The following is a 21,712-nucleotide window of genomic DNA, read 5'->3' on the forward strand; positions in this document are numbered from 1 at the left end:
ATTCCGAGGGTGACGGATTGTAACACACAAGCATCAAATTATTTTGGGGTGTGCTTATTTGCCTTCCCCTTGCATCTATTTGGCCTGTGTCTGTAGACAATTATGCCTAGCCAAGCCCCAGACTCAGGTGCTAATAATGAAGGACAAATAGAATCGTATGTGTAAACTTCTCCCTCTGATGAAAATTTATATTAACTTTCTACCACAGTAAACAGAGCTGCATAGCTACACCGTCCCCGGAGGACTGACGAGATGAATCTGCGCTCCTAAACCCCAGAAAGAAAGCTTGGGTGGAGGAAAAAAAACACCTTATTTTCTGCTCCAAAAAAAAAAAAAAAAGTGTTTGTTTTGCTGATTACAGATCAGAAAACTGTCTGCTAGCTGGAGAATGGATATGCATCAACATGTATGAGGCCATGATACGAGTCCACATGTGGTTATCGTTCACTGCAACCATTTACCAACGTCCCATCTGCAGAAATATGCAGCATGGAGGGACCTCTTTCAACCTTTGCGGGCACAAACTGCCTGGTTTGGCATCCTTCACTCAGATTGCCAGTTTAAAAAAAATGGATTCCTCCCACTTCTTAAAGATTTTCTATTTTAGAAATTTTATGAAGCCTTGAAGTGGGACCGAGCCAAACAACACTGTCTACCAGATGTCTCTTCATTGCTTCATCACATGTGAGACAAATGACCCTCCCCATTTTCCTGCTCCTTGTTCCCCCAGCCTTCTGTGGCACTGCACTTAGATAAGATGACAGGAGGATCATTGAGTCAAAGTGTATCTACCGCTGCTCCAAAATGACTCCTTTATAGCCTCTCTTAAACAAAATAAAAGCAGAGACGGACAAAGGGAAAAACACAGGGAAGCGGTTTGTGATTGCGGAGCGACGCGGGAGTTCTGTTCGCATGGAAGGTCAAGTGTTATCCTCGCAGAAGCAAAGCAGTTATTTACGCTAAAGTTTGGCTAACTTTTAGTTCGACAAACACACTCATCGCTGCATCTTCAAATACATCTACTGACAATTGTGACCCCGCGCCCCCAACCCCCTATGTAACCGGACCACAGAAGCCACATGGTCGGATAGATTACACACATAGACGGCAGTCGCCATAAACATAAGACGGTCTTGATGGAAACTGGGTCCATCAGGTGCTTCAAAGCAGAAATGCAGATCATTTGTGAAATTGTCAGACAAAATATATCGAGGGGACATTTTGCTGACCAATTCATGGCAGAGGATTTGATACAGTACATGTTCAAGGTCCTCATTTTACAGAAAAACACCAGGGTTGGTGAGCATGGGGGTTGACCATGGGAGCTGCGAGCTTTTGGGTTGTCTGGGCCCCTTGGAGGCATCTTAAGGTGTAGATGTGTTTGGGAGGTCTTCTGAGGATTGCAAAGCCACGATTATTGTGTGTGTGGTAAGTGTGTTGTGAAGAATCCATAAAATTAATGTAAGTTGCACGCTATTATGTTGTAAGGGTGATGCAATAAGTACAGTGCGAGTACTGGCCCTCTACTGACCTCACAGAAATGCCATAAGCATGGGGCGTGCACAGGATAGGGCCAGTATGACACCTGATTTCCTTATTCTTTACCAGGCAGGCTACGCCCAAGGGGCCAGCACTTTTCATGTAAACAGAACTTATAACCCCTTGTGCAGTCAGCAGAATTTGGAGGGGTCAAAATGGGAAACGACATGCCCGTGTCTCACTTTCTTCACCCTTACTTAACGTAGCGTTGTGAATATATGTTTATCTACGACCGGTTGCCTGCAGCATCGCCATGGTGAACAAACATTTTCCTTTCCATGGGCTCACAAAGCGATCTACGTCTTTGATATTTTAAGCTGGTCACCTAGTATCCTGTACAGGTTTGCCCATTTTTCGCACACAGGCGGCCTGTATCCACCCGAAAGCGTGGTTGTGACAAAGGCCTACACCAATGACCTATACCAAATGTGAACAATCAATCAATCTTTTTCTCTCACGTCTTTACAATGCATTAATCTTGTTTTAAACAATAGGTACAAAAATAAGATTATAACCTTTAAAAAGGAAAACGTTAATAGAAGTAAATGATTTTAGATCAGTTGAATAAGAACTAATAAACACATCAATATAATGGGACGGCAGATTTACTGTCGTCACTGTGATCCGACTGACTGGTTCTGACTGTCCTGTGGGTTCTGCTGCTGTGGGTCAATAGTGTCCATCAATCAGGCTAATAACCCTTTAGTCTATATGTTCTACCATAATTCATCAACTATATACGCAATTAACGTAATTCCAACACTTTACAGTCGTGAAGTCTTTACGCAATCAACATAAATCAGCTGATTCTGTGGTAGAGAAAAGCGACTTTGACCTGGTCTGGAACACTTTACATTAATGTGTTGCATAACAATGCAAAGCCAGTAAAAAATAATAATAAATAAAGTCTTTTTTTGGGTCAAAATGAGCTGATTCACGATCAACGATAAACGATTGAAGAGTTATACATGTCAAGGAGCAAATGTTATTGTGGTGTGGCCGGCAACATAAAAGGAAGGAAGAGTCGTCCCCTTTTAGCAGGCTACTGGTTACTTCCAGTTAAGGTTTGTCTCATCTGCAAATGAATTTGTCATAACTTCATTTTGGTTGTTGTGTCTTCACCTCCTCAGTGAGAACTGCGTCTTCGCTCATGCATTCATCTGCTGCATCCACCGGTGGAACGGTTGCAGATCACATTCACTCCCCTTTCTCTTTTATTTTTTATCTCCTTCCTAATGTAACACTTATCTTTTCCTGTGCTCCTCTTCTCTTTCTTCTAACTGCTCTGCGTTGTGGCTCGGTCATCGTCTTTTGAATATTCTAATTAAAGCGATGTGTGTTTGACCTTTAAGTGAGCAGGAGAAGATATAGTTATCTACTTTCCACTTTGACACCCTCCTTCTGTCAATCAGTAATCAACTCCCTCCTTCTTAACAAGAGCTTCTTCACGATGTGGATGAGTAAAGGCACGAAAAAGAGGTATGAGACTTGAAAGCATAAATGCGTTCCATGCAAATAGACACCAAAGCAAACACAGGAGAAAGAGACGCATTTTTTTTCATTAATCCGCAGCAGGCCTGGCTGCGCCTTAGTTCCATAAACAAAAGCCTATTTTTTTTTTTCCCCCCCGAAAAGCGTTCTATAACACGCCTCTGAGAACAAGCAGGCGTGAGCAAAATCATACTTCTTACTTTGGTTCCTGTAGTCGCCTTTTTCCCTCAAAAATGCTAATCTTTCATTGAATCAAGAATGGAAATTCAGAAGGAATGCTTCTTTTTCAATTTCATGCTGAAGTAGCTCAAGTTAGTGGATGTAATTTCTCCAAACAAGGAAATTTATCACTCTGTTTCACACTTAGTCTGACTATGTGGGGTGGTGCGGGGGGCTTCTTTCTGCTACTTTTTTCTGGGGCTTTTGATAAATGTGCTAAAAACATGATCACTTCCTTCATAGCTCTCCGTATAAAGACGGAACAATCACCGGCGTTATCAGAACAAGAAAAGACTTAAATCATAAAAAAACAAGAGACATATAATTCATCATTCTGACAGGGGTGGAACCAAACAAAGAACAAACTATGAGAAGACTAGAGGTTATTTTATGTCTGTTTTTTTTATCAGAATCTTCAAAGTAATGTTGGAAATTCTCCTGGTTTAACGAAACTGTATTTTCTCTGACAAACTCCCACAATTCATTTTGTGCAAATTAGGTTTATCGGGTTTGTGGGAAATTGGATGATGAAGTCCAAACAGGTAAAAGAAAGAAGAATAGCATCACAGAAACAATACCACGCATGGCCAAGCCCCACCGGGCTAATGTATATTTATCATGTAAACTCCCGATAAATGCATATGCAGAAACAATCAAATCTGTGGGTTTCTATTAGAAGATTCTGCCCTATGGACTCAAGCGTGAAACCAATATCAGCTTAGTGTCTGCTCAAGCTTGAAGTGCTGCGCTGAGCCCACAAAGCATGTTCTGCATATGCTCATGGGCGTCATTTTTATCAGCGTGGAACAAGCAGCTTTCCACTGCTATCACGCATCAATTTGTGCAAGTTAAGTCTTCAGTGTGGGTAAATAAGCACTGGTTAAGTCCTGATGAAGAATGGCAGACTGTTTGAAAGTACAGTAACGTCTATCGGGGCCTGTCTATTTGCTGAAAAGGAGGTAGGACTTCCTTCTTGAGATCATCTCTAGAAAGTTCTGTTTACTTCTCTGAAAGCTTTTTTTTGCGCTAATTTTGTCCTGCAGCAGTTCTAGACTACAAGGACCATTTTTCTTTCTTACTGTGCGCCTTTGAGAAACAACTTTTACCTCCGCTACATGCACAAAAACTCACCAGAACTTGCAGACGCCTAGTACCCGGTAAAAAGGAAATTTGGACCAAGTGAACAACACCCTCCCAGAAAAAATGATGACATCACAGCAGGCAAAAACATCACCTAAAAAAAGTTGGAAGGGGCTAAAATCTCCTATGTAAACAAACAAAAAAAAGTTTAAAATCCATTTACGCTACCAAAACACAAGTTATAGAAGTATTATGGGATGGCACCAGGACGGCGTTTTGTGGCAAAGTGTAAAAATAGGTGAATCTTACATTTTTCCACAGTATATGAAAGAAGTGTTTTGTTTGAGCGATCCCCACGAAATTTCACACACACAAGCCACCAGGCTAAGTCTACAACCATAATTGAAGTTCTGTTGACCTTTGAACTCGGGAAAAGACCGCCCTCTTGAATTTTCAAAAAAAAAAAAAATCCTCCTTAGTACCAGCTACAAAAATATTGGTTTTAAAGTGTGTCGTTTGTAACCCTTGTGCTATCCTAGGCACTTTAACATTGGGAGTTGGGTCATGTAGACCCACTAGACAGTGCGCTGAACCTTTTTTCTTCAATGATTTGTGATGATTGTGATTACATGAAATCTTTTCACCTTTATCATGGTAAGAATAACACATCAATGTAAGGGTGGGGTCATCTAAGATAGCAAAAGGGTTAAAGGGCGTTAGTGTGGCGAGGTCGCAAAAGTGGCGTTCCCCTGTTGCTCTGACATTTTTTTAATGGAATAATGTGAAACTTTAAAGCATGAATCCCAAACTCAAGCCAAACAAAATAATATGACATACAGTATGAACATATTAGGAATGTGAGCGTGGTAAACAAACAAACCTCAGTTGCTGAGGAAATGCAAATGTTTACTTGTGTTACTGTTGCTATGGAGATAGATTTATAAGAAAAGCCGCTTTTTGGGAAAAAAGTGATTTATTTGTATTTTTATTTTTAACCGAATTTGTCACATGCAGCTCTGACCCGGGTGACGGGGGCAGAGCGGGAAAGCCAGTGAGGGTGGGTCAAAAGTGGGCGGCGAGGGCAAGTAGCACCTACAACACTGCTTGCGGCTTCAATTGTTTTTACTTCCACAGACAAAGAGGAAAAACCTGTCAGAACCTTTTATAAAGATGGCAGAGCATCTGTAAACTCTCGTCTGAAACCCCTAAAATCCTGCAGCTTCAGCCCCAAAGCCTGCAGTCAGGAGAGCCAAAGCTTGCACTAAGTGACATGTCAGTCCGTTTGTCTGTTTGAAGCGTCCAATTCTACCTCCCCAACCCCAAGCCCGGGCTTATTTACTGCATTTGTATGAAAAGCTGTGAGGACGAGCGCGCTGAGAGCCCGGCTGGCTCTCCTACATATGTATTCAGTGTTTGGAGGCAAAGCGTAAAAGAGCGTCTCTCCTCGCAGGCTGGTAATGTTGCTGCCACAAACAACTTGGGAAAAGCTGGGAGCCATTTATAAATTCAAAAATGGGTCAGGGATGAAGATAATCAGAGCAGCACAGACTTTTAACAAGTACAGAAGGTAAAAAAAAAAAAGGAAAAAATAGATACCTGGAGTTTACAAGCAAAGAGTGTAAGGAAATTAGCGATAGAAAAAACCTTGCAGTGACATTACAAATGAGGCTTTCTCTTGAGGTCATTTTAATATTAGCTGCAGAAGAGGGTGTACACAACAAACCAAAGGGGGGGGCATGCGTTTCAGACTCTGATTTGTTACTATTCATGACTAAAGCAGGGAGGGACTGTAATACTAGACATGCTTGTTAAATTCACAACACTCCAAAGCTGCCTTCTAGCAAATCCTGTCTTTTGGTTGTCAGCTTAAGATTCCCGGCATATGCATATGTAGGATTTTTAAGCTCTGTTAAATGGATAGCGGTGTCGTGGCCTATCAAGTGACTATAAGCCACTTGCCTTCTTTTGGTGTGGGGTTAGAGGGGGAGTGGGTGGGCATTTTTAAGAGTAAGTCGGCAGCACCGCCTTACCTAGAAGGCATCATCCCTGAGCGTTCCTCATCCTCCTGTTAGCTCCACATTAGAGAAAAAGCGCAGGCTTTTTACATGTGTGCACCCAGCTCGTGTGTGACAGTAACCCTCCACCCCGCCATATTAATGACTGTTTAAGCCGATGACAGGGGAGTGGCAACAAACAATGACAGAATGCCTGTTTTCGATTGTGAAGCCACCAAAAAGATGATTCACCGCTAAGCCAGTTTGCAAATAAATTATTGCGGTGGGTATTGAGCTGAGGCAATTGCTCAGCCCTCTCAGAGAATGCACTGTGTGGAAGTGTGCATGTGTGTGTGTGTGGTTGGACTTATAGATCGAGTGCCATTTATTTTCCAGAGCTGAACCAGGGCAGTTAGGGAGGCGTAAAAGGAAATGAGTTGTGAAGTGGCCATTGATCCTGGCCTGCAAGAGGTTAGCTTGAGACTGCAGGACTCCTGGCCGCAGCGTGTGCAGCTCGATGACTGCCTCTTATTTACACAGAGGTGGTTAACCCTGACCAGATCGTTTATCACTGGGATACTAAAGTGAAAAGAAAAGAAAAAAGGGGCTTGGGGGGGGGATAAAAGAGTTACAAATAAAGTCAAACGTAGCCTGGTTATGCACCACAAACACGAATAGTTATTGGATTTCTCAAGTTGTCAGATTTTTACAGTATGGCGTAGAAAGGATGCGTTTTATTGGATAATTTATCAGATTATCGCATGTAAATTTGTACCCAGAAAGCTAATAATGCTGAGGTTCTTCCACCACCGTACAATACACATTTTGTAGTTTTACGCCTGTCCGAACACAAAAGATGGAATGAGGCCTGATAGTAGGGTTGAGTGTCCAAAGCGCAAGATGTTAACTTGACTGCAGGACTCGTGGCCCCAGGGGGGGGGGGGGGGGGGGCGCGCTCAATGGCTCCCTCTTATGTACGCAGAGGAGGGTCAACCTTGACCAGACTATTTATCATTGGCATACCAAAGTAAAAAAAAAAAGAGATAAAAAAAAAAATGACAAAAAAGTCAAACCTGTTTATGCATCACAAACATCCAGATTTCTCAAGATCTCGGATTTTACAGGTACGCCATAGACAGGATGTGTTTTATGAGATGATTTATCCGATGATCACATGAAGATTTTTACCCAGAAATCCAATACTTTCAGGGATATTTTTTACCCTCGTCCGATTTGTATTTTATAATTTTGCAAGTCACAGGAGACCTAAGAGTAGCATTCCGTATCCAATGTGATGTTAAGAGATTAGCTTGAAACTGCAGTATGGCATTCATAGGATAGGTTCCACTGGATAATTCATCGGATTATTAGTTCATTTCCACAATAATCTGATATACGTTTTATAGCTTTACGTTTGTTGGAACACAAGGGACGCGGGTCACATGACCGTCAGTGCCAGAATGTATTACGAAGGTTTTGAAAAAGTAACAGAAATGTTGCCATTGGTGTCGTTCTGTGGCTATTTAGGTCTCCAAACTAAATAGAGTCCCTTGTAGCCCATGACCTTTGAATGAGCACATTTCCAGTTATCCAGTTTTTGGGATGTAAACGGACTCTTTGATTCCATTTAACAGAGTTTCTCTTTCTGTATTTATCACGTGGTTGACTTTGTCGTATCTGCTATGATATTCGCTTGTCTCATTTCCCGTTCTCCCTTTGAAATGAAAAAAAAAAAAACCCTCTCCTTCCAGATGCTTGAGGAGAAGCAAAAAAAAGGCCCATAAGTGTTTATTTCCACTCCATCTCTCATCCATCGCTCCCCTCTCTCCTCATTTTTTTTCGAGCCTTGCAGCTTGACATTTCGCCACGCTCTCAAGGGACGCCTGTGCGAAATGGAGTTACTGGGAGAGCGCCACTGTAAATTCCAGAAGGCCACATGTAATGTGTCTTAAACACAGATGGACAGCCCAGGTTTGGAGGGGCTGAGAAATATAAAGGAAGGGAGACAGAGGAGACGAGGAAGAGGAGGTGTCTCGATAGATAATAGAATAATACTGTGTTTTGTCTGGGGAAGGATGAGCAAACAGTCTCCACGCTGTCATTCACATCTTATATCTTTAGTGTCATCTCGGAGGGGGGAACTACAGGCCTATATGTCACAGGCCTGTATGTACTATTCTGTGGGGACTGTCTGCTGATAGCCAGGTTTGAAATAAAAAGAAGGATGGCTTTCATTGTAAATAAGTCAGACACAGGGAGTGCCGGAGAGGAGCTGTCTTTTCACCAGGAAAGGGAAATAATTTCACAAAGACATACAGTGCGCCACGCTCTTCTAATGCTTCCCCTCTACCTTCACAGAGGTACCCTTATCTTGGCACAGACCATGACACTCAACAAAAGGCTCCTTTATGAAATCGTTCATATTTCAGCGCAGGTCTTTCTCCTGTCCTGAGAGGTGATTGATGCCTCAGGCCGGGCCCGGTGTCTTATTTACACAGTCGAGTGGGGCAATCTCAGGCCTGAAAGATAAACCTAATGAGCTTCTTTGTGTAAAGGTGCAAATGAGAGACACCATCCTCCCACCCTCCACGCATGCTCCATCCAAAGGGACAGTCTGGGTGATTAGGCCTTTAAATTATGCTCAAGGGCAAAACCCAGATTTGCATCTTCGTTGTGTGTGCGCACGGGGCTTCTCAAATAATGTAGAAAGGGACAGACAGACAGACATACGGGCAGGTGAAGGGCAGACGCACAAAGCTGCTCCAGGCTTGTTTGTGGAAAGCGATTAATAGGAGGAAACTGTCCTTACTTAGTGTGTACTAAACAAACATCTGCTGATCTAAGAGCTCGAAGGACTCGCTGTCACAGAAAGAGCCGTACACAAACACAAACTCTCGATCCTCCGTCTGAGGTGGGAACTTTCTCCTTAATGGCTTTTTCCCTTTTTTTGGGTAGAATTTTCATTTGCCCCTAAACCCTAAATACTCCTCATCACTCGCTGTCAGATTCCTCATCCCTTGGATTTCCCGAAGCTAAACAGCAAGGAAGGCAGGTTAATTGCTGTCACTCTCAAGTTGGACCACTGCCTACCTCTGGTGTAGAGACAGGGGTAGTCTCGGAGTAAGATGGCACCTTGACGCACTCATTGTAATTTCTGTCAAAAAAAAGCCACCGTCATTTAAATACGGTGGGTTAGTTTGCATTTTGGCTGCATCAAGTGCCTAAGGAAAATGCATAACTTACTCATTTACCTCCTTTTTGCCCTCTGACACCAGTGTCAGCATTGGCCCAAAGACAATCATTGTAATAAATAAACAGGTTAGGGAAGTCAACATATTTTAATGATCCTTGAATTTAATAGGTGAGTCCTTGAGATTAGCATCACGATGTAATGGCAGGAGGTTATCCTTACAGCCATCCAGGGGTCTTTGGTTAAAACAACTAAGCTGACCATAAAGGATTATCCGGGGCTCCCATCGTCCTCTGAATATCAATGTACTTCCTATGGGTGCTGAGCCTATTTAGACGGGGTAGAAGTCCTGGGAATTGGCTCATCAATCGTGCTGATAACCCTGGCAGGATTAAGTCCACAGACCACTGTAATCAACAAGGAGGCTCATTATGGGACATTATGGTATAGATCCAAAGATCAATGCATTTTTCTCCCCTGTACATACACTCATACAGTGCCCAATAAGGTAAATGGAAAAATTGATTGCTTTTAAGAGTTCAGCCCAGTTTTTTTTTTAATACATTTTTTTCCCCAGCAAGAGACCTTATGGTGCCAATTTGGAGCAGTGATAACCACTTATGCAACAGACAAAATTCCTTCTGATACTTATCTGCGGCGGGTAAATTGCAATCAGATACAGTGGGCATGTAATCTGTGATCTTAACTCAAATTAATCTGTATTTTGGCAACTTTGGGAAATTGGTGATGACATCTAGACAAAAATTATGGGTTGGAAATGTAATTTAGACTATGTTTTTTATTCAGATTTGTAGATAAAGGGTCTAAAATAACATTTTTTGTCCAATTTTAATGTCATTACATTGACAATGCCTGACTACTGTATTTTTCAGAGTATAAGTCGGGTTTTTGTTTTGTTTTTTGCATTGTTTGGCCGGGGGTGCGACTTATACTCAGGTGCGACTTACAGTACAGACCAAAAGTTTGGACACTTCTTTCTTTCAAATGAATGGAAAAATGTACCAAAGATTTTGGTCTGTACTGTATATGAGACTTTTTTTTTTTTTTAATAAACAGCAAAAACCACTAGGAGGCACTGCAGGTGCGTGTATCAGTATTTGCTACTGACAGTAACACAAAAGAAGAAGCACCGGTCGGTCTTACGCCAGATTGGCGGAGTTGTTCAAAAGCGACACAGACAATGAAAAATTCAATGATTTAGTGATTTGAAGTGATGTAAGGGTTTAGTTGACTTGTTAACATGTTCTTTATGCTATGGTTACCTGAATAATTTTTCATATGTTGTGCAAATAGACTTTATTATTACATTAGACTGACTACAGTTACAGTAGTTATTAGGATTTAAAGATGAAATGTCCCTTCTTGCTTCTGTATTTTGTTAAGTAGGTTTCTTATAAAAGTACGACTTATACATACATTTTTCTTCTTAACTATGCATTTTTTCTTTGAGCAACTTAACTGAAAAATACAGCATACATTAAAAAAGGAACTTCACTTTTGAATGTGTGCTCCTTGAGCCTCTGGCCGAATCTAAGGTGACGGGACCTTAAGATGTTGCTTTTCTAATTATAACTGTAGGTGGTATTTTGTAGCTGCTAGGCGATGGTGGAACCCATGGGGACGGTGGAGAATTCATCAGTGCTTATTATTAATCATCCCCCAAGCAGCATGATGAGACTGGAGATTTTATACCCACTGGATCACTCAATGTCATTCCAAATATGGTTAGAAAATTAAACCCAACAGCCTTACTTGGAAAATAGACTTGGAGCAAAAGTGGGATTTTTTTTTTTGGCTTCACACAGATGACAACGAGAATGCAGACTTGGTTTACACGCCGTCAAGCCGTCATTCAAGAGTCCTGGCAGCCACCTCCTCCAGAATAACACGTGCAGAGTAAAACCCTCGTTTAAGTCTTGATAAACATGAAATTCCTCCATCTTCTGTGTGCTGATCTTTTTTTTTCAGAGGAGATGTGTGCTGAACGCAGCACTGGAAGTGTGTGAAGTTAGCAGCAGAGGGCCTCTGTTTAAAAAGCCTCCAGAGACCTGTTAGGAGAGCCGCTCATTTCAATGTGTCTGTCTTAAGGTTGGGAGAAGGTTGGCTCTGGCCTCCTTCCAAAGCTCATGCTGTCACAGACTTCCCCCCCAAAACCCACCCACCCAACACCGCAGCTATCAGCCATACGTCCATCTCAGACTCTTAACTAGACACTTTATGCTTATTTTCCTTTTTCTTGCCTGCGTGGCCTGTTTTAGTTCAACAGTGCTGCTTCTCGACTTCATTTACTTGCTGAATAATTCCAGATGCTTTCCACTCATTTTAAGAACACATTGGAGAGCTTATCTCTTAGGATCAATTTGCTTTTACATTTTATTAAATTACAGGGGGAAAAAAGTTGAGGTAATAATCCACCCGTTCTTCACTTTTCAGGTATACAGGGGGTAGTTGGTGGAGTGAACTCTTGGGTGAGGCCACAGAGCGAAGATGGCGCTGCACCAGCCAGGGGCAGGAACACAGAGGTTCCTTTAAGAAGCGGATGAAGGTTGTTTTTTTTGTTTCTAGAAGGTGGCAGGAACCGCTCCAGGGTACGCTTCGTTTTACACACCTCCGTACAACCCACTGGTAATTTGCGTCTTCTGCGCCGAGCAACTTGGCCGCTAACAAAAATGTAAAGCCTTACAGGTGGATAGCGGGCATAAAATGGGCAAACTTGTACACATGCTCCGCACAATATATCACTGTTGTCCACAGGTTGTAGTGAACCCTTACACAACGCATGAAGTAGGTGAAACGCAGGCGCGCCACACAGATGTAGCCTCTTTTCATCCCCCCCAACACTGGTCCAATAGTGCTGTTCAAGCACGGCCTCCTGGCTGTTAGAGATGAGGAAACTAGACAATCAGAGCGTTGTTTGTGTGGGCATCCTAGCGGCACTTGCGAATCACGTGTACCCCCCATGCCTGTAGCATTTGCGTGCAGTCAGTAAGGGGTCAGTACTCGCATCTTTCCAACGACTACAGTGTGGTTTAAGGGCGTTGTACAACAGCATCTCTTGTACTTCAGAAGCGCATGCAACTTATATTGTCCTTACAAATAAAAACACTTATCGCACACCAGACGTCCTGACGTCCCTTGAGCCTCAAAGGAACTACAAAACACACCTGTGCTCCTCTGTCTACGACCATCCTTAGACCAGGACAACCCAAAAATCTGCAGTACCAGTACAGGTTATGGGTGCACGTGACGCAAGTGTTGAACCAGGGGTTGAAAAAAAAATAGGCCGGCACGCATCGTTACAAACTTGCAGCGCTGTCCCCCCCACCCCTTCCTGCAGCACGGCCCTCTGACCTCACCTCCCACTGCTCCTTTTGGGCGAAGTGTCAAAGCCATCATTCACCATGAAAAGACACAACAGACACTTGACTCCTTCACTCTGCTGGGGACTGACTTTGTCCACTCCTGCAAACCCCCCTCCAAGGTCATTCAGCCCAAGCTTGACAAACACAATGAAGCACCAGTTTGAACAACAACAAGAACAAAAATCTGAAAAATGTGAATGAAGGATGAATGATTTTTGAGGTTTCTGTCTCCTGTCTGCATATGGAGGCAAACCTCTCGAGTTAGGAGGCCCTCTGGTGGATGTAGCCCTGCCATGACACTTACACACTGTCCAGACTGGACTGTACACCGCTCTGACACACACACACACGCACACACACAGCCTCACATAGATGAAGCACTTCCACAAACTGAAACACAACTGCAGTACAACTCAAAGCCTCTCATTGCACCAGCCAACAAAATATGCCGACAGCTCAACAAAACTGAGGTGAGAGTTCGCCAACAACACACAGCAGCACCTTGTTTTCCCAAACACATACAAACACAAATAAAAGTCGTCGTGGCGCCTCCTGCCGCGGTGGAACAGCCCCGCGCTGCCTGAGCAGAGCACAGCACAGCAGAGAGAGGGGCGATCCACACACAGAGAGACAGGGAGACAGAGACGAGGCGGGCGGGGGGGGCGGGCGGGAGGAACACAACTTACCTGCTGTTGTTGCAGATGCAGCAGCTCGACTGTGCTTACTTCGCTGCTTGTGTCACCAGCGCTTGATCTCCCATCTCTACTGCCAGCCTCTAATTGGCTGCTGCTTAGGGCACTCATTCCATTTTGACTCATTGAACTGTTGCTTATTGTCTCTGTGGCCGACTCCTGCATCATCATGATTTAAAACCTAGAAGTGATTAAGAGGCACCGGTTAGGGCTCTTCTTGTTACACCCCCCCCCCCCCTTCGTTTTTTTTCCTTCCCCTCCTATTTTTTTTTTCTTTACTTTTTTGCACGCTTCCATTATCAAGCCCTTGGTCCCTTCTGCAAATTAAAGCATTTAAAGAAGAGGGAGGGAGGGGGGGGGAGGGGAAAAGGGTGGAGGTGTGTGGGAGGAGGAGGGGGGGACAATTATGCATTCATTGTGTAAATGAAGCAATACAAAGAGATGCATGTCCTTTCTGCAAAATACGGAATTATGGAAAAACGTTTAGAGCAAAAAAAAAAAAGGATTCATTAATTAACAAATAAATAAATATCCCTCTTTTTTATGTTTTATGGGCAATAAAAAAAACAAAAAATAAAAGCGGAAAATATGGACATTTTATAATATGACTGCAAAAACAGAAGCAAAAGCACGCCTAAAATATTGAAGCTTTCACATTTCAGCTAAAAAAAAAGAGGCTTGCTAATGGTGCAAAGCTAATCATGCAAAATTAAAATAGGGTGGCAGTGAGTAGAGAAGGGGGGGGGGGGGGGTCGTCGGATCACATGGGCCGGTGATGAGCGCTGTAATGGGTTTGTCATTCTTGCTATAGAAACATAAAAATCTGCCTCACAGGCTTGCATATTATCTTCTTTTTTTATTTTATTTTCTGCCCTGTTCTTTAATCAAACCGTTTGTGACACTTTTTTTTTTTTTTTTGAAAAACTATCTCCCCTCTGTGAAATTAAAGCTGCAATCTAACTTCCCTGGGCGGTGGATTTATTAGACAAAACAACAAGAGCAAAAAAAAAAAATAAGGAAAAATGAACAACTGTAAATAAATTTAAGAGGCCGAGTTAAATCTGTCATCTCTTTATAGGAGGAACTGCTCAGAGACTGATGAAAAAAAGGGGGAAAAACACTGCTCTGAATCCCACTAATGATTGTGCTAAAACGGCATAAATTATGCATATAAGCACCTCTCTTTCCAGTAATAAATGTTTTATCTTTATCCCCTACATTAATGCCCTCTGCACCTTCACTGAGGGCAGAGAGGAGCATTTCTCCCAACAAATAAAAGACTTCCAAATCCACCATGATGGATTCGGTGGCGTCTGTTTTTGGGAAAACATCCTAAATATTTTTTAAAAATTCTCTGCAACAGTTTATATTCTGTATAATCATTAAAAATAGTTGGAAATCGTATTCACTGGGAGGAGCAACGCATGTGTGTTGGTGGGAGCCGATGCGAATCCTTTGGCCCTGCAAACAGCACTTTATTAGAAGTGCGGGGCCGTCCCGTGTTTGTGTGCTTCCGTGTTTGACGAGTGGCAGACGCGGGACGGGCCTGTTAAAAGGATGTCCACAGCCAGGATAAACAGGATCTGGGCGAAGGGGTGGGGTGGTGGTGGTGGGGAGAGAACAAACAGGGCAGAGCTATTACACAGAGCAGGGCGACAGCTGCCCGGGACGCCGGTAAATAAGGGAAGAGGCCAGGACGAGGCGTGCTTGTGAACAAACAGGCCTGTGTTTTAACAGCTCGCCGCTGACGGAGAGCGAAAGAAAAGACGGAGGGAGAAAGAAAGAAAGAAAAAAAAAAGACCAGAGAAAGGAAAGACGGGGTGGGGGGGATGATGGAGGAAGACAGTGGGAAAGAATAAGAGAGTAAGACGGAGTGGGAGGGAGGAAGTTGGTGGAAAAAAAAAGGGGGGGGGGGGGGGGGGGGTTGGCACAATGTGACATCCAATCCGGTGATGAATCTCTGCATAAGAAACTCAAGGCTGGAGCTGAGATCAGCCGGCTAATAAGTATTCAAATTAGGCATAAATTTTACATGCCCAATGTTTAAAATATTCAGAGAAAGACTGTCTGATTGCCTTTACTACCATTTTATGAACATTCTAATGGAGATCTTTCCCAGACTTTCCTTCAATGGATGTTGGGAGAACTTGGAAGGTAAAGGGGGGGGGGGGGGGGGGGGGGGTACAGATTTAAAGAAAAATGCTATTTAAACTAAGCCTGAACAATAAATGGAAAATGTATCGACATCGCAATATCACGTAAACGGCCAACCTTAAGTGTTTACACACATACAGAGACAGAGGAAACAACATGCATTGTTGTAGTTTTTGGCCAGTACCAGCAGAAAGGTCAATAATTGTTCTTTGGTCCGTTTCGCCGACACACAACTTCTTACCTGTCCCCTACTGCGATAACGTGCAGTTTAAATTATGTTGATGTTTTGCGGTGAAATGATGCGTCCTAAGTCATAACCCAATGCTTGATGACTAATATTGCACATCACTAGTTTTTCTCATATAAAACCCTTCTTTAGCGTAGATAAATGTGGAAAAAAATAATTACAATAAAATGATCTAATCGTTGAAAACTGCAATCTGTGTTGGCGCGTCTGTCTGCGACGCGATGATAATGCAGATATATGCAAAGTGTATTCCAGGAGATCAGATGGTGTTTTAACCTTAATGACAGCGGTGAGATAAATTAATTAGCCGTCTAAAGGCGGCATTCAAATCTGCCAATTAGAATGTCAATTAGAACCACCGTCGGGCTGCGGTGGTGAGGGGCCGACCGGGCTGCAGCTCAAGACGCCGGTTGTGATGGAACTGTCACACAATGCTGGAGAGGAAGAGACGGGGGAGTGACAACGCTCCGCACCTGAGGGTGTGACTGCATCCCGGCGATAGATCTCCATTTGTGTCTGCACAAGTCCTGCCCCCTCCTGTCCCCGAAGGGGCCGGCTGATCGCCGCTCGGGCTCCCTTCAACCAACTGGGCTGGAAAGAGCAACGCCACCTACAGCTACAATATCTGCCGGGGCGCTTCTCATTTGACGCCGCCTGAGTGAAGCTGCCGGCCCTGGCCTCGCTTGTGTGTGTGTGTGTGTGTGTGTGTGTTTGTGTTCAGCAATTGCCAGTATCTTCACTCCGCTATTTGGTGGCGTTTCCTCCAACCCTAATCTTCCAATGAGGGAGAACCTACACCACTTATTATTGTGATCGGAAGCAGGGAGGAAGGCTGTCATTACCTGCTGGTAATTCAGCAGATGTGTAGCTTAGGCAGGGAGGATGATAGTTGTGAAGATCGACGGAGATCATCACTGATGACTTCCTTTAAAGCCCTCAATCTGCGATCCGATGAAAAAAACCTTTCGTCTCTTTCTTTGCGCGATCATAGTTGCTCGCCATTCCAAATATTTACCCTCGGACCTCCCGGATCCGTCTGCCCCATGAAGGCGTTTGGCCCAAACATCAGGTGAATTTCTCCTCTTTCTTCTCTGAAGTGACACAACAAACGTGGAAGAAAGAGGCTTTCATCGCCTCACAGGCGTGCACGCTTGCTTTCTCCGTGCGCACATATATATACACTCACCTGTCATTAAAAAAAAGTAGGGGGGGGGGGCTTGGGAGAAGCAGCCCTCCATCTTTGTTTGCGAGCTCTAAAAGCCCTTAATGTAGCCTCATTACCTGGCCTGTCTCCCGCTCTATCATGTGCAGTAAACACACACTATGACACTGGCCATCCATCCATCCAGAGGAGGGGGGGGGAGGGGGGGGGGACGCACCGTTTGCCGTTGCTCCGGCCCTGATGCAGGAGCACGGAGGAATTCGTCGCAGCTGATTCCATCTCCCAGTGATCCACCTTCAGACACTTTGTCTACAAGAAACCGCCGATCCATTTCCTCCTCGTCAATGCATGACTTTCACTAAATATTTTCATTAGCACGGCACAAAAGAGGGGAGGGGGGGAATCGGGTAAATGTGGTCGGAGTTCTTTTGGTTTGTGAGATAAAAAAAATATTTTAAGAAAAAAAAAAAAAAGGAAAATAATAGGAATTACATTTCACAGTCGGCCGACCCCTCACTGCTCTCTGATCAGGTTGAGATATGGTTACCATTTGAAATAATCACAGATTCTGTGCTTGAGTGAAATTAATTCATCATTGCCATAAGTTCCAGCGCATGCAAAATAAAGAAGTAAGTGTGCGGGAGCGGCAGCGCACGTGTTCAATAATTCAGATTGCTTAATAAATCAAAATGCCACCGAAGGGGGTAAAAAAATGATGCCTCAAAGTCAAAAAAAATAAAAATGTTGAAATCAAAGTCCTGGAAAGATAAAGTTTTGGGACTTGTTGAAATTGTTGCTAAACTGCTGTGATTGCTTGTGTGGAATTATTTCCTGACAATCGCTGGGACACCTTAAGGAATTTTTGGGCCGGAAATATGAAAAATGAAAAATAATAAGACCACTCGGACGACTACGTTGGGTGAAAAAAAAACCTCTCGGATTAAGCAAAAAGGCGAGCAACGCTGCCGAGCCTCGGAGTTAAAAGCTTCCTTTCTGGCACTAAAAAGAGCGCCATAAAAGAGCATTAATGATTACTTCTTATAAACCTGTGTGTGGTAATAGTTTCTGCTCACAGACAGAGGAATTTCAAAAGTGCTTCACTGGTGAATAAAGATTGCTTTGAGGAGGAAAAAAAAAAAGGAGCTGAAAAAATCATATTTACAAAATCAGAAGTGGGGCCAAATGAAAAGAGATGAATATGAATAATAGACTTTTTTTTTGTCGGATTAACATTATTCAATGCAACAGAATCAAATGTGGTTATCTCCTGTCCAATGAGCCCCCCACACTGAGAAAACCCTCAGTCATATTTCAATTCTTTATTTGAGGTGACAATAAACTGTAGTTCTGTGATAGGAGGCATTCATTCACAAATGTTCAGAACTTAATTCTCTTCTATTTACAATAAGGAGATGAGACAGAGAAAAGATAAAAAGGCGGACTATTTGCCATGGCGAAGGCGCCGGCGTGTGTTGGAGGGGAGCAGAAAAGGGAAAATGTGTGAAGTGTGTTCGACGGTCTGAATCCAGAATCTTAGCTGTGAAATTTAACGTCTGCGCAGAAAAACTATTTTCTTCTTGCAAAGATTTAAACCCTTGTTTTTTCATACAAGATACAATGCAAAAATGGAATCTAAAGAAAATAAAAGACACTTGTTTCTAGAAAAATTGTCTTATTTTCAATCAAGAAAGTAGATTTTTCTGCGTTTTTTTTTAGAAAATTTGCAGATGGGGTAAGATTATTTATTTATTTCTACAAGGCCTGTTTTACAGTGTATTTTAGCTGCTTTTACGTTGTTTTAACTTAATTCTTGTGCTACACCTTTCCAAGCTTTTCTAAAAATGAGCACAGTTGAGATTTTTTTTTAATAAGTAAGATCTAGGATAAGAAAACTATTATGAAAAGGAGTCGAGATCCTTTTTCTCCAAACTCTTCACAACAGGAAAATGTAATTTATTTGAATTTTTCTTGGATGCAATCTTGAGGATGTTATTTTAAAGTTCAGTTAAAGTTGAAAACTCACATTGGAAAACATTTTGGAAACAAAGATGTAGATTTCTGCTCTTAAAATTAGGGCTAGTTTTAGATTTTATGAGGATTTATTAAGATGGACCAACTTAACTCGGATCGTTTTTGAATTTTGTTCCCGTTTTGTTCTAAAATGAGTCATTTCCACTTACTACAGTAGTTTTTTGTCACTGTAATCACAAGGAAGTACAGTACAAAAATACTAGAAATGCAAACCATTTTGCCTAGAATTTGCAAAACAACTCATCATTGGGCTGTACAGCATTCAAACTGAAGTAATTTTTAACTCAAAGTTACCTTTTTGGCTTTTTTTCCATTTGGAAAAAAAGTGTGGAACTCATTGTTTCTATTTCAGTATTTCAATCTTTCTTAAGATTTCTTAGGTTAAAATGACTAGATGCTTGGACAAATACTTTTACTACTTTTTAGTGTTCTATTTTGAGGCTACCCTCTTTTTTGCAGTGTGTAGAATTCACAAAAAAGGAATTAAAGATTCAAATATTGTAGAATTGAATGGAAAATGTGTGAGTTTTGGTTTATAATTAGGCATTTGTGGAGTTTTTTTTTATGTGGTGAAACCCTCACAGACAGACGAGGAGGAGGAGGAGGATGAGGAGGAGGAGAGAGTTCTCTCCTGCGTTCTGGCTCGACCCATATCATTTCCATGTTACCCCACAGACAACCTTGTTCTGCTGAGGCAGACAGCCCCGCCGCTGTGGGTGAGCGAGACAGTGACGAAATCCCGTCAGTCGGCTCTCATTTGCATATTTGCCAATTCCGTTAATTAACTCAGCCCACCTAATCAGAGCTAATTGACCTATAAAGAGGGGAGGCCTCATTGTCTCATCCAATCATCTTTATCAGGACTTTAGAGGAGGTGCGCCGTGGAGCGGGGTGCTCCCTACGTTACTGTACTTATAGAAGGGGTTGGGGGTGGGGGGGTTCCAGCCCAGGCTGGGATGGGGACCACTCGGACCAGAAATCCGGATGACAAAGCGGGCGTTAGAACAGAGTCGCTCGTCGGGGGAGGAGGAGAACCAAACTGAGCCAAGAGCAGTTGGATGTACCGGCCGATTCTCCGGAGCTTTGCACGGCGGGGGCAGATCCAGCGGACGGAGCGTGTAGTGAAGGGGGGGGGTTGAGGCGGCCGCCGCGGCTCGGCACACATATCTCATTGTGACGTTTCCAGTTATTTCTGGTTGATTAGGGCCATTATGTCTGTAGCTCTGATTGATGTTGTCATTCCCTCTCAGCAGTCCTGCATCGATAGATCTTAATGAATTGGTAAATAAGGGTGAAGATTGCGGTTGACAACACCGCAACATTCCTCATTCATACCAGACAAGATTTATGTAACCAATTAGAAGCATAAAAGCAAGACGATGAAGAGGAGGGGGGGGGGGTGCTCAGGAGAAGAAGAAGAAATCATCTTTCCGGAGGAGAAATTACAAAAAGCCGCACCTACGACGCAGCGGATAATGAGCCGTCTTTAACCTCGGCTTTGTCACACTTTTACATAAAGTTATAAAACATTCTAGAGGATGCTCTAAATAAACAAAAAAGCAATTAATAAAAATGTACATTTCTGTATTTCCATTAGACCATATTAATAAAAAAATGATCAATCAGGGCAAAGTAACAGGAAAAAAAAAACTAGAAATACACACCTCCAGATGTCTCAAACAGGGCCGCTAACAACGGGCCGTGTGATGTCTGATGTATCGCCATTTGCATTTTCTTAATAGCCTAATATTTTCAGTTTTTTAAAATTCCACTAAATTGCAATTCTTGGAATGCGTGAGCCGACAAAAAAAAAAAAAAAAAAAGCATCTAAAAGTGCTGATCATCGACAGTCGGTGACAGAACAGGAAGACCCAAAGGGCAGGAGTGAACAGAGGTGGAAAATGAACGCAGAGTGATCCGGAGAGCTGGCTTCCCTTCTTTTTTTTTCCTCCCTTCTTCAGCCTCTCTTCCCTTCAAGCACATGCAAATGAGGCCATGCTGCTTAACTGCATCATTTATGTGGATAATAGCCGGCATCATCATTATGGGAACTCAAATTAAATTATATCACAATTAGCATAACAAAGTGATTGGTTAAACTTTCAAAACAAATAGCGCTGCTCGGCTAATGAACGGTGTTAATTGGCAAGTGTGCATTCTAAATAAAACATGTAGGTAAACATGTGTTTTATTTTGAAAGTTAACCCCAACCTTTGATTTTATAAAATAAGAGAGAGAGAGAGAGAATTTTTTTTTATAAAAAGCTGTATACTGCCAGGGGGATTTGTAAGCTGAAATATAAAATGTGTAGCATTTAATTTTATTGAGCTAAAGAAGCTATTAGAAAGGCAGACTCTAGAGAACAATGTAAATTATCTGCCTTCAAAAATGGAGTTTGGCCAATTCTCCGTGTGAGCTAATCACATAGCTCATTATGCATTAGGGTATTAAATTATGAAGAGGGGTCCCTTTCGCATTCCTCCACAAAGCTTTATGAAATGTTAATAATATGCCCACAATAGCCCAATAC

General features: G+C 42.7%; 1 protein-coding gene across 8 annotated transcripts in view; it reads right to left on the reverse strand.

The window, feature by feature from the left end:
* The window catches only part of foxp2 (forkhead box P2), a 121,816-nt gene that overhangs the window by 61,294 nt on the left and 38,810 nt on the right, over positions 1-21,712 (reverse strand). For 4 of the 8 annotated variants that reach the window (XM_023952091.1, XM_023952090.1, XM_023952093.1 and 1 more), the window contains one exon: positions 13,583-13,769. The exons of 3 other annotated variants lie outside the window; for them this stretch is intronic. In XM_023952091.1, coding sequence (XP_023807859.1) covers positions 13,583-13,759 — 177 coding nt within the window. In that variant the 5' untranslated portion in view covers positions 13,760-13,769. 8 annotated transcript variants of the gene reach the window in all.

This window comes from Oryzias latipes, chromosome 23 (genome assembly GCF_002234675.1).
Source record: "Oryzias latipes chromosome 23, ASM223467v1".
Taxonomy (NCBI): Eukaryota; Metazoa; Chordata; class Actinopteri; order Beloniformes; family Adrianichthyidae; genus Oryzias; species Oryzias latipes.